Source organism: Trichomycterus rosablanca, chromosome 22 (genome assembly GCF_030014385.1).
Source record: "Trichomycterus rosablanca isolate fTriRos1 chromosome 22, fTriRos1.hap1, whole genome shotgun sequence".
NCBI classification, from domain to species: Eukaryota; Metazoa; Chordata; class Actinopteri; order Siluriformes; family Trichomycteridae; genus Trichomycterus; species Trichomycterus rosablanca.
The window spans coordinates 7758097-7772285 of record NC_086009.1 but is presented as its reverse complement, the minus strand read 5'-3'; the positions used below and the strand labels follow the sequence as shown (position 1 = coordinate 7772285).

The window sequence follows — 14189 nt, the reverse complement described above, 5'->3', positions numbered from 1 at the left end:
CAGTGATGTCACTTCTTAATAAATCAAAATTGTACACGCCGGGGAAGTTGGGGTAGCACTGTCGCCTCACAGCAAGAAGGTCCTGGGTTCGATCCCCAGGCGGAGCGGTCCGGGTCCTTTCTGTGCAAAGTTTGCATGTTCTCCCCGTGTCTGTGTGGGTTTCCTCCAGGAGGTCCGGTTTCCTCCCACAGTCCAAAAACATGCACTCAGGTTAATTGGAGACGCTGAATTGCCCTATAGGTGAATGGGTGTGTGTATGTATTTGTGTCTGCCCTGCGATGGACAGGGCGCCAGTCCAGGGTGTTACTGTGTGCCTTGCGCCCATTGAAAAGCTGGGATAGGCTCCAGTACCCCCCGCGACCCTGATTGGATAAGCGGTTAAGACAGTGAGTGAGTGTACACGACGGGGTACAACGTGGGGTTTTAGGCGCTCAGACATTTACATTTTCAGCATTTAACAGACGCTTTTATCAAAAGCGACTTTCAGTACTGTGACGGTATACTGTCTAAGCAATTGAGGGTTAAGGGCCTTGCTCAAGGGCCCAACAGTGGCAACCTGGCAGTGGTGGGGCTTGAACCAGTGACCTTTTGATTACTAGTCCAGTACCTTAACTGCTAGGCTACTGGCCCACCTAGCTATCGCCTGACCTGGCGTCTAGACAGACATCAAAAGGCAACTTCTTGAAACAGATTAGCGCTCTCTCCAAGGCATTCTTGCCTTGCACCCAGTGTTTCATGGAGGAACTGGACCCGTCTCAGACCCTGAAAGCCTAGTGGTTAAGGTACTGGACTAGTAATCGAAAGGTCGCTGGGTCAAACCCCACCCCTGCCAAGTTACCACTATTGGGCCCTTAAACAAGACCCTTAATACTCAATTGCTTAGACAATACACCGTCACAGTACTGTAAGTTGCTTTGGATAAGAGTGTTCTACGTGACTTTGGTGGAACTGAACCCAGGACCTTCTTGCTGTAAGGTGACAGTGCTCCCCACTGGATCACCATGCCCTGTTCATGAGGGTTCAAGGATAAATTATTCCTAGCGTGACATTGCGCCATGTCAGGGCACAAGCAGGTAATGACCAGCTCAGTGTGCTTTAATGGCCTTTCCCTTGCATGTCTTTGGACTGTGGGAGGAAACCGGAGCTCACGGAGGGAACCCACACAGAGACGGGGAGAACGTGCAAAGTTCACACAGAAAGGACCCAGACAGCTCCGTCAGGGATTCGAACACGGGACCTTCTTGCTGTGAGGAGACAGTGCTACCCACCGAGCCACCATGCCACCCTATTTTGGACAATTAAAACTCCATAGAGATGATCACTAGGGCAGCTGTAGCCTAGTGGTTAATGTACTGGACTAGTAATCAGAAGGTTGCCGGTTCAAGCCCCACCACTGTCAGGTTGCCACTGATGGGCCCTTGAGCAAGGCCCTTAACCCTCAATTGCTTAGACAGTATTAAAAGCGTCTGTTAAAGGCTGAAAATGTAAATGTAATGATCAACACGCTCTGCTTTTATTTGTAAATTAGCTGTAAATACCACCTGTAAAAGGGGTAATTATTTCCACACCCCCTTCCCAGACAAGAACAGGACCTAAAAGCATTCCCTCACACACAACAAGGCTACTTCTTGCACTTTTGAGTTACATACTGCAGCTTTAAGTTAAGTGGCATGTTCTCATCATTATGATGCAACTGGAACTCTTACAGTACAAGGTGTAAAATGCTAATGCTAATGTTTTTAAGAAGGTTCACTGAGGTCAGCAGTCAAGCTCACTTTCTGATCAGCCGAGCTTCTGACGAGAAAATGCATAGGCAGCACTGAAGTGTGTACCCTCACGCGTGAGTTTTCCTTGATCACGTCGACGCAGTATCTGCGTGTCTGCGAGGCAGAGGTGCGGTCACTTTTAGTGCTGCTGTGTCGAACCCGGCCTCAGGTATGCGTCCTCGCGGGCGCAGTGGTTGATCGGTTCGCTCTTAAAAAGTGCAGGAGGCGACGGCAGGAGAGAGGACGGGACGGAAAGGTGCTGAGGGGCGCTACCGGTTATGGCCGCGTGGCCGGGGTGATGCGCGTGGGTTTGATGTTGATGATGCGTGGCCGCGGCCTGCATGTGCAAATGGGAAAAGCCGTGTCCGATTCCGGAAGCCAGCATTCCCGAGCCCACGGACGAAGGATTGGACGCGGGTGGAGAAGATAAAGGTGGGCTGGAAGCATGGCCCGAGGAAGAGGCGGGGTTGCCGGGGAGATGAACACCGAGGGGCATGTTGGAAGGCTGTGGAGTCATGGGGCTGGTTACCCGGAAGCACTTCTCGCGGTGAGCCTTGAGCATGTTGGAGAAACGAAAGCGCTGGCCACATACCTCGCAGGGGTAAGGCTTTTCTCCCGTGTGGGTGCGCCGGTGGCGCTTCATGTTGGGCCGACTGGTAAAGCTTTTCCCACAGATCTCACAGATGAATGGCTTCTCACCTATGGAAACAAACAGAAAGCAGAATTTTTGCACATGCCACAACCACAAGACATAAACCGTGACTTACAGTACTGCAACAGTCCATATTGTCTAAGCAATTAAAGGTTAAGGGCCTTGCTTAAGGACACAACAGTGGCAACCTGGCAGAGATGGGGCTTAAACCAGTGACCTTTCAATTACTAGTCCAATACCTTAACTGCCAGGCTACAACTGCCCTACTAAAGTCTATAGTATAGTGGTATAGTCTATATAATGATTTGATATAGGGCACTAAAGTGGTGCAGCGGTAAATTGCACTAGCCCAGTGCCACAGGGATCCAGGGTTCGGTCTGGCGTCTACATGCAGTCATGATTAGCTATGTCTGAGATGGATTTGTGGGTGTACGCCCCCTGATGGATTGGCGTCCTGTCTGAGGTGCATTACCGCATTGCGCCCAGTGATTTCAGGAAAACCGCACCCACCGTGACCCTGACCAAAATAAAATGATGGTAAAACATGAAACTGAATATTAAGTAGATCGAATTATTTACCAGCTGTATGGTAAATATGGTATATGTAAGGGCACTTATAATTTCTGCATGTTATAACTATCACTTAACATTTATTATTGAGATAAAAGGAGGGGCAAGCACTTAAAAAGCTATGAGTAATTTATTAATAATTTAATTAATTTATTTATTTGGATTTCCCCCCTTTATCTCCCAGTGTAGTCATTTCCACTCCCCCATTCTGAATCCACTTGCAGGACCCCCTGATCCAATCAAGCCGGATCACTACACGCCCACTCCAAAATACCAGTGATGGGACCTGTAGGCTCCATGTGACTTACCAACCCCCCATGTATGCGCTTGGATCGGTCCCAGAGACCCCATCTGACCTTCCCTTCCTCAAACACAGCCAGCTGTGTTCGTGTGGACGCACGACCAGGTCGCAGGTCGCTGCCTTTGAGATTCTAACTCCGCAGTAGTGTGCTAATGTGTTAATCTGCTGCGCCACCCAAGTGCCTTAACCCTAGATTACCAGTATGGAACAATAAACCTACCTATGGTGGAATCACTGAGCTTATACATGACTTTCAGGGATCCCCAATTGAGGGTAAATTTTCCTTTAAACCCTTATATCTACTGTGCTTTTCTTTTTTTCTAGAGTGAACCCTGCCACCCTCCATCTGTCCAAGCTTTGTATTCCTTAACCAGAATAAACCTGATGTTAAATCTATTCTACAAGACATACGCCAGTATATCCCTGTTAATTGCGCTATGTTCAATATGGCTCGGCTTTTGAGCTGTTCTGTTGTAAAGCTGTAATTCACACTAGCCAGCCAATCAGAGACATGGCTTTTGTGTAAGTGTTATTAAAGAGCACATGTTGGGAGGTCAGGGTGTGTCCCACCACAAGCATTTACATCTGTTCTGTAATGTTCAAAAAAGAAATGGGGGGGGGGGGGGGGGGGGGAGTAGAGCAGACTACTAATTTTGGTGGTGTGTACATGGCACCATTACAAAATGTCCCAACTTGCTGGAAATGGGGTTTGTGTTGGTGTGTGTGACCCACCTGTATGCGTCTTCATGTGTTCATCGAAATACTGCTTCATGTTGAAGTCTTTGCCACACCACTGGCACATGAACTGCTTGTGCCCGATGTGGATGCTCATATGAGAACGCAGCTGATACTTATACTGAAACCTCTCATCACAGTTCTACACACACACACAGAAATAGACAGGGTGGGTGAAAGCAGTACACGATATACACGAAGAGTGCTTTGTAATATAAGCTGCATAGCATGCTATTACATCTTATAAGCCTGTAATTACAAAGTTATTTAAATCCGACTGAGCCTGACCCTGCCCGAGACGTGGCCGCTCACACGCTGTTCTACAAACACACACAGCCTGGGCTTTTGACTGAATAAGCAGCCCCACCCACACCTAGCCCTGTTTGAGGCCAAAAATAGGTTACAACGTTCTTCATCCTCAGAATTAATGATAAGCAACTTCCAGACACTGATTAAGCCTGCTCTACAGTTAGCAGAACAATTAAGTTACAAAGGAAGCCCAGTGTATAATCAGAGTCTGGAAGACTAGCCTAAACAGGTTCAGATTAAAAAGGTTCTGGTTCTAATCCTGGAGCCAGGACATGCAAATGAAAAACCACAAGCCAAACAATTTGGCAAACCCTTCTGGAAAACCCTGGAACAGCCAGACTGGTGTCTGCTGTCAGTACTCTGGTGAGAGTCAGGATGCACCAGTGTACATTCTATTTTTGCAAAGCGGCAGGTTGGCTGGGTCAACAAGTGTGACATTATGGTTCATTGGACCAGCCAATAGCAAATTCACAAAGCAGCATTGATTGGCTCATGAAGAGTCGGTCCTGCCTGGTGAAAATAAGCAGCTGGCGACTGCAAGAGTGTCGGAAGAAGCTGCGGCTCCACTCGGTCAATGTGCTTACATTTACATTTTCTGCATTTAGCAGATGCTTTTATCCAAAACGACTTACAGTACTGTGACGGTATACTATCTAAGCAAATAAGGGCCTTGCTCAAGGGCTCAACAATGGCAACCTGGCAGTGGTGGGGTTTAAACCAGTGACCTGTACCAAGTCCTGTACCTTAACCACTAGCCCAGGCACTACGGACCGCTTTCATATAAGATATAATTTCACAGACTAGTGGGGGCGGGAGGATTTAAAATACAATAACAATAGAATGGAAACTCAGGGTGAATCTTGGGCTTTTTTCGCTGCAACGAGATGCTGCTCCCACCTAGTGGTGATTTGGGACAATAACACCCAAAAAGTATTGGAAATGTAATTGCTCTTGCTCTTGTAGCAATCTCTAATTGTTCATTCTTTTTGTGCGGCCCGGTAATAAATGACCCACGGACCGGTACCGGTCTGCGGCCCGGTGGTTGGTTCTAACCTACTAGTTGGCGAAGAGTCAACTAGGTAGCGGTAATTATTTAGAAAAAAAATGAAATTGTATGGTTGAACATTTAAATTACAATATTTATTTATGAGGATTTTATTTATTTCTTTATTTATTAGGATTTTAACGTCATGCTTTTCACACATTGGTTAAATTCATGACAGGACAGGTAGCTACAGGTTACACAAGATTCATCATCAGTTCAAGTTTTAATGTCAAACACAGTCATGGACAATTTGGAATCTCTGATTCACCTCACTTGTATGTCTTCCCGCAGGAAACCCACACAGACACGGGAAGAACATACAAACTCTAGACAGAATGGACCAGGGAAGGCTTCATCTGGGAATCAAACCCAGGACCTTCTTGCTGTGATGAGTGACAGCAACCAAGCCACTGTGCTGTCAGTATTGCTAAATCCTGTATTGCTTTTAATGACTTCAACCTACTTGTATGTAAATGTATACCTTAATAGTATAATGGTTTAGAATGATGACTATAATGACTGTAATGTACAGTAGACCCTCGTCGAGAAGAACGATCTTTTTCAACTTAACGTACGAACAAATTTCGGATTAGGAACCGAAATTCGCGAAACACGTGACGTCACGAACAAGTTGACTCTGACCGTCTCTCTCTCGCTCTATATTTACAGTACAGGCCAAAAGTTTGGACACACCTTCTCATTCCTGTGGTTTTTCTTAATTTTTTTTTTATTTTCTACATTGTAGATTAATACTAAAGACATCCAAACTATGAAGGAACACATATGGAATTATGTAGTAAACAAAAAAGTGTTAAACAAACCAGAATATGTTTTATATTTTAGATTCTTCAAAGTAGCCATCTTTTGCTTTAATGACAGATTTGCACACTCTTTGAAATTTTCTCAACCAGCTTTATTAGGTTTCCACCTGGAATGGTTTTCAATGAATGTTTGTGCCTTGTCTAGAGTGAATTTTTGGAATTTGTTGCTTTTTTAATGTGTTTGAGACCATCAGTTGGGTTGTGCAGAGGTAGAGTTGGTAAAATATAAAACATATTCTGGTTTGTTTAACACTTTTTGGTTCACTACATAATTCTTCATAGTTTGGATGTCTTCAGTATTAATCTACAATGTAGAAAATAAAAATAATCAAGAAAAAACATTGAAGAGAAGGTGTGTCCAAACTTTTGGCTGGTGTGTCCAAACTTTTGGCCTGTACTGTATATACTGTATATATACAGTGAGCGAACATTCGGACAGCGGACGGTGTTTTCTTTATATTTTGTAAAATTCTATATTAAAATGTCCCCAGAGAATGTGCAGAGAAAGCCAGTTTTTTGTTGTTGTATAATTATTCCTGCCAGTAGATGTCACTGTGTATCAGACAGAGGGGACATTACACCTACAAATTACACCTACAAAATACAACACTATTGAAATAAAGAAGGAAATAATAGAGAAATATGAGTTATTGTTGTTTCTGTTAGATACAATGTATTATGGTGTATGGTACAGCACACGTACTGTACTGAAATGTGATGTGTGTTTATGTACAGTACAGTACTACTGTGTATTGTTGTTTATTACAGTAATGACTATTCTATAATTTAAGATTAAGGGAAAATATACTTGTATTCATAACAAAAAAGACCATTTAAGACATTAGAGAGGTTAGGCAAGTGGGTGGTTTGGAAGGTCTGGCACGGATTAATTCTGTTTACATTATTTCTTATGGGAAAAATAGGTTTAACTAACGAACATTTTAACGGAACCACTTAAATTCGTAAGTCAAGGGTCCACTGTACTACTAATGATGACTATAATGTACTACTAATGTACTATACTACTACCGTATATTTGGAGAGTTTGATTCATTTGTTTATTTAAATGAAGCCCTGAATAAACAAATGAATAAACCAATAAAAGCCTTTTCAGAACAGCCTTTCCAAAAGAAGGCGGAAGGGTTCCATATTAATTCATATGGTTTTTGGACTGGGATGTCCAACCTAATTTGGGTAATAAAGTTTATTTGACAAATACAAATCTATATTCGGCTTTAAACAGTGTACTACCACCCTGGTGGTTTCTCTTTCCGCTCAGAGTTTGCAACACTGCATGTTTATTATGCAGCTTTAATGTAAATACTGGGTTTTACAGAGCCTGATTTTCATGTCGGACAGGAAAGCCGACGCCCGTCACCTAAACAGGAACATAAAGTTCTCTGCCTGTGCCTACACAGCATTATACACTGATTAGGCATAACATTAAAACCACCTCCTTGTTTCTACACTCACTGTACATTTTATCAGCTCCACTTACCATATAGAAGCACTTTATAGTGCTACAATTACTGACTGTAGTCCATCTGTTTCTCTACATACTTTTTTAACCTGCTTTCATCCTGTTCTTCAATGGTCAGGACCCCCACAGGACCACTACAGAGCAGGTATTATTTAGGTGGTGGATCATTCTCAGCACTGCAGTGACACTGGCATGGTGGTGGTGTGTTAGTGTGTGTTGTGCTGGTATGACTGGATCAGACACAGCAATGCTAATGGAGTTTTTAAACACCTCACTGTCACTGCTGGACTGAGAATAGTCCACCAACCTAAAATATCCAGCCAACAGCGCCTCGTGGGCTGCGTCCCGTGACCACTGATGATGGTCTAGAAGATGACCGACTCAAACAGCAGCAATAGATGAGCGATCGTCTCTGACTTTACATCTACAAGGTGGAACAACTAGGTAGGAGTGTCTAATAGAGTGGACAGTGAGTGGACACGTTATTTAAAAACTCCACTGCAGCGCTGCTGTGTCTGAAGTCATTACTCATCACTGTCTCATTAGACACAGTCATGTGATGATACATGCATGTGTGTGTGTGTGTGTGTGTGTGTGTGTGTGTACCTCACAGCGGAAGGGCTTCTCTCCGGAGTGCTGAAGTGAGTGCACCTTCAGAGACATGCTGCGTTTAAAAGATTTCCCACACGTTTCACATGTAAATGGCATGTCCTTAGTGTGTGCTGAAAAGAGATGAAGAATGTCACTTTTCTAATCATTTTTGCAAACACACCAAGCATAAATTGAAGATAAACCCAGTGTGCAGGATGCTTAACCAAGGTAGAACAAAACTGGCCTGTGTATATTAAGTGGCCTGTGTATAATAAGTGGCCAGATCTAACTGCACGCATGTCCATGAAAACATGCAAACTCCACACAGACAGGACCCGGACTGCTCCATCTGGGAACTGAACCCAGGACCTTTTTGTTGTGAGGCAACAGTGCTACCCACTGAGCCACCCAACAATAAAAAATAAATAAAATAAAATACCATCAATGATGGATGTGGTCTTTGCTTTATGGTCCAGTAGGGGTCTAGTTACGCTGTTGGATATCTACCTTGACAATGACTTTGCCTCATTTGATCAGCACAATAATGTGATATCCCAAGACCACATTTTTACAGATATTTACAGCTCTGAAACTTCATAGCTTCCAGCTCAGACTGCTTCCCAGTACGCCCTCCCACTACTCTATTGGACTTAGTTTAATTCATAGGCTAATAGTAAGGCTATAAGTACAATATACGGCCAGCTTGACAAGTCTAACTCGACACCACTGGACATTTCTTGGTCATAGAAACTTGTGGTGATCAGGGATGTTGGGTTGCTGTCGTCCTGCCTCTCTTGTCCGATCACTCAGGTTTGATGATGGTGGGGAGATGGGCGCTGATGTCCTGTGAAAGCCTTCATGACCTTGTTACCTGCTCGCTCTCCCTTTTAGTTATGCTGTAATAATTAGGGCTGCCGGAGTCTAAAACTCTCTGTAAAACTGTTTGTCAACTAGCATTGTACATTATTAACTACATTCACTGTTGTTTTACCCCGAGGGCATTCTGATGGAAACCTGTTTACCTGCCGAGGTTAAGGATTAAAGTCGAGACTGCCGGGACAACGATGCTGCTCCTGTCAGATGTGACGGGTCTGGAGTAATTGCAACGACAAGAAATCACTACAGACTTTATTGAAGACTAGAGCGGATAACAACTCTATTATTATTTAATTGTTTATTTATCTATTTATTACCAGTTATGACTTTTAGATCATTTAATTCTGTGTTTGTATGATTTGTGTAAATCGTGTATTTATTTAAAGTATCCTCCAGGCCACCCAAGAAGGATGGGCCCTGCTGAGTCTGGTTCCTCTCAAGGTTTCTTCCTGTAATTTTCAGGGAGTTTTTCCTTGCCACAGTCGCCCTCGGCTTGCTCAACAGGGGTTTTTGTATCTGTTGGTCCTGGATTTTGTAAAGTTGCTTTGAGACCATGTATATTGTAAAAAGCGCTATATAAATAAAGTTGACTTGACTTGACTTGGACCTTTGTAAAGGCAAATGGGAATAAGATGTCAACCAAACTATGGCACAAATTAATAAAGAGAATTTTCTCCTCATCCATTTGTCTAAGACATGCGGTTATTCAGTTCAAGGCTGTACATCGGCTACACTGGACTAAGGTCAGACTCTCTAGGATTAGGGCAGACAAAGATCCCGCATGTGACCGATGCAGACAGGACCCGGTCTCTCTACCGCATATGTTTTGGACATGTCTGAAGCTCCATATTTTGTGGCATACAATCTTTGAGACTTTCTCAAAAAATTTTGGGACAGTAAATGACCCATCTCCGTTCATTGCCTTGTTTGGTGTGGCACCTGAGAGTAGCACCATCAGCAGGAAAGAAATCGGTGTTATGGCTTTTAGTTCTCTTGTTTAAATGGAAGGACTCTGATCCACCCACATACAACCAGTGGTTTACAGAAACTACTAATCATCTTAAACTAGAGAAGATCAGATATACTGTCAGAGGGTTTACTGAGAAATGTTATAATATTTGGCAGAATTTCCTGGCATAAATTGGGGAGATGGGGGTCAACAGCAGGGAATTATAATTAATATATGTAACTTCACTGTGATGGTATTTATTGTTTTGTTTTGATTGGATACTGGCTGTACGTTAAGTTTACATTTACATGTCTGGTTAAGGGGAGAAGGGGAATTTCTTAATTATTATTTCTTTTTTCTTATTCTTAGTTAAAAAACTAAATAAATAAAAACTATAAAATAAAATATAAGTAGCAAAAATCTTGGAAAAAGTAGAAATGATTTAATGTGACAGTAAAAAAATCAGTGGACTTTTTTAAGTGACCCCAAAGTTAAAGAAATGTATAAAAAGTAAAACTGTAATATAAAAAAAAAAAAAAAAAAAAATATACACCTCTGAAATTTCATTACTTACCGACCATGTGCTTGCGGACATGCGCCATCGTGTAGAACTTCTTCTCGCAAATCTCGCAGGCGAATTTCTTTTCAGCATAGCCGTGGACGATCTTGATGTGCTCATGAAGTGACCACAGTTTTTTAAAGGATTTATTACACGATGCACACTGAGGAACAGAAAGCACAATTATAAAAAACACAAATATATCTGTACACTTTGCATTCATCATGAAGCAACAAGCCATACTGTACCAGCTTCTTTTTTTACCTTTGTTTCCCTCTGCTGGAAACATGAGAACACTGCTCCTGTCCTACCAAAGAATCAACTCAATGGTTTGACTGTAAAACGTCAATTATTATTACATCATAACATACACCAGGTGCCACATTAAAATTGGCTTCACTTACACTATATGGCCAAAGGTATTTGGACACCTGACCATGAGCTTGTTGTACATCCCATTTCAAATTACAAATGGTATTCAAATACAATCAATCACGCTCTGCAAACTTTCCTGAGAGTAGGATTCTCACAAGACTTGGAAGTATGTCTGTGGAAATTTGTGACCACTCAGTCAAAAGAGCATTTGAATGGATGGGCACTGATGTTGGTCAACACAGCCTTATCGATGCCATAATTCCTCATCTCTGTGCGGTTATGAGGAATCCCCTCTGGCACCCACCCGACGAACACATGCCAATCATTGTACGTGTAGGCGCCCAGCCTGCCGGTAGCAGAGCTGAGATTCGAATGGCTTTTTGGATATTTTTTTATGCATTTTCTCCCAATTTAGCATAGTCAATTTGTCTTCCGCTGCTGGGGGATCCCTGATTGCAGTCGAGGTGGTTATATTGCTGCTCACACCTCCTCCGACCCACGCACAGCCCTTAGCGGAACCCTTTTTCACCCATGCATTCTGCACAGGCGCCTCTCTATCTGCCAAACAGGGTCCTTACACGGCGTTTGAAAACCCCACCCACATAGTCCGGTCATCCCGCCCTAGCAGAACTGTGTCTGCTGCAGGCACTGCCGATTGTGCCCGCTAGAATTGTTAATAACATCCCTATTATTATCTAATTGTGATGCTGTCTGCTTTGTATTATTATTCCAAACCCCTGACCCTCTCACCTGAATGTTCTTCTCGCAGTCAGTCTGCTGGTGCAGGGTCAGCTCGCTTTCCAGCACGAACTTCTTCCCGCACTTGTCGCAGATCTGCATGCGCCTGTGCGTGACGTTCATGTGCTTCTCCAGGTACCAGCGGGTGTTAAACACGCGTGGGCATTTCTCGCATGCCAGAGTGCCGCGCTCCTCACAGTCCTTTACTGCTCCTGAAGCCGAAGAGCCGGAGCTCTTAACGCCGCGGCCTGACCTGGGTCGCTTCAGGGGTGGAACTTCTGCGCTCCTCCTTCGCCCTCTGGTGGTCACACCGACTGTCTCGGGGGCCACGTCGGCATCGAGGCTCTTTTTCTGGGTCCGGTAAGATCTCGTCCTCCGGCTTTCTTTCTCATCTTCGTCCTGGTCCTCTATTTCGTCGGGCTCTTCCTCGGGACTGTCATCCTCTTCTATGCTATCGTCGTCCTCTTCCTCTTCTTCGTCCTCCTCGTCTTCCTCATCGCTGCCGCTCTTGTCCACCTCTGCGGGAATGTTCTTCTCTCCTTTGGAGACGTGCAAGGTTTGGTTGTTTAGGTTCACCTCTACAATGATCTGCGCTCGTTTGAACTCCTCCTCTTCCTCTTCTTCTTCTTCTTCGTCCTCCGTCTCTTGGGACATCCCTTTGTTTCTGCTCTTCATTCCTCCCTCGCTCCCGGCCGCTCCGGAACCTTCTTTGTAGAAATGCTGAAGTGGGGCAGGATTCGGCTCGAGGGGCAGCTCAGAAGGGACTGCTTTGGTGCTCATCTTGTTATCGACGAGCACCGAAAAGGGTTTGGACATGCCCTCCTGCTTGAAGAGCTTTCCTGAGAGGTCAGTGTCTGCTAGATTGGCATGGTGGTAGTAGGCCTGGGCAGGATGACTCCTCGGGCCCTCCTCCTGTGACATGGCTTCTTTTACCGCCTCTTCTTTGAGTGTCTGGGACGATTTCATCAGCGCTTCTCTGCGTTCTCGAGGGGTGCAACGTCTCCTACAGGTGGCGCCCAATCTCCATCCCCTCCCGCGAGGGGAAAAGGAGGAAAGATGCCTCAGCCCAAACCAAACCAAGCCTCCATATCCTCCATGATTAAGAAATAAACACGCATTGAAGAAAAAGATGGTGGGTTCAGGCCAACTTTTCAATCAGGTGGTAACATTACTGCACTAGATCTTAGATTTAAGCCTTTATGGACTGGAGGAATTGGAAATGATACCTTAACCTTGGTTAATGTGCTGAATCAGCTGAATGAGCAAGCATCTGTGCGCTAAGATTAGCCTCTTGTGGTCCAACCAACCTGCCGACTCGGTTTCAGAAGCACGCTGTTACACGATGCCTGCACGAGCAAAAAGAACAAACAAACAAACAAGTAAACAAAAAGCTTCAGTGCAATTCAATTCAACATAAATAAATGCAAAATATGACACAAAAATTGAACTGTACAAAGCCTAGCAATGAATATAAAATAGAATTATCATCCATAAACAGGTTATTATGCAATATCTTACTAGAAAAAAACTCAAATAAATTTTATATAAAACCTGAACTGACGGCAGAAACCGGCAACGCCAATAATATTCTCCTCACGCGGCAAGTCAGCTTTTCGCTCCTGATAAACAAGTGTAGTAGACAGAATCGAAACTATAGTCTGGTTAAGGTGCAGAGATCTAAAAATCTCACTACCGCGCACACAAAAATATAGGCGTACGCTCACGCTCTCACACACCAACTCCTGACCGCAACCGTTTCACTTCAGTGTGGGAGCGTGTGTGAGCGACTTCAATTAAAACCACGAAGGAGCTGAGTAGAGAAAACTAAAACAACACACACACACACACACACACACCTTCACCTGGATATGTGTGCGGCCGACTGCTTCGTATACAAGTCACCGAATAAACTGAAACATAAATGTGTCAATCGGTGACTTTATTAAGTCAGAAGTTTTAATACGCTCAAGAGTATAGAGTGTTTCTACTTGTACTTCGGTTCCCTTGGGCCAAACCAAAAAAATAAATAAAATAATACATTGTTACACTTTAGTCGTGGTTTGCTTAACCAACTGCAAACACAGCAAGTGATTAAATTGATCCTCTGCACAAACCAAAGAAGGTATGTGTTTAGTGTCGCATCTTGTGACATGACGTACTGTTGGTTGGGTGGTTTATTGGATGGATGGATGGTTTATTAGATGCATAGTTGGTTGGTTTATTGGTCAGCTGGATGAATGGTTGGGTGGTTTATTGGATGGATGGATGGTTTATTAGATGCATAGTTGGTTGGTTTATTGGTCAGCTGGATGAATGGTTGGGTGGTTTATTGGTTAGATGGATGGTTGGTATATTGGTTGGATGGATGGTTGGTTGGTCTATTGGATGGATGGATAGTTGGTTTTATTGGATGGATGGATGG

General features: G+C 43.9%; 1 protein-coding gene across 1 annotated transcript; it reads right to left on the bottom strand.

Moving 5' to 3' along the window:
- Positions 1-1600: 1600 nt before the first annotated feature.
- Positions 1601-12952, bottom strand: znf652 (zinc finger protein 652). Its single transcript, XM_063018876.1, has 5 exons — positions 11780-12952; positions 10670-10817; positions 8286-8401; positions 4022-4166; positions 1601-2465 (listed from the first exon to the last, which is right to left on the bottom strand). The coding sequence occupies exons 1-5, from the start codon at positions 12731-12733 to the stop codon at positions 1906-1908; spliced, it is 1923 nt and encodes a 640-aa protein (XP_062874946.1). The 5' UTR covers positions 12734-12952; the 3' UTR covers positions 1601-1905.
- Between the last annotated feature and the right edge of the window lie 1237 nt (positions 12953-14189).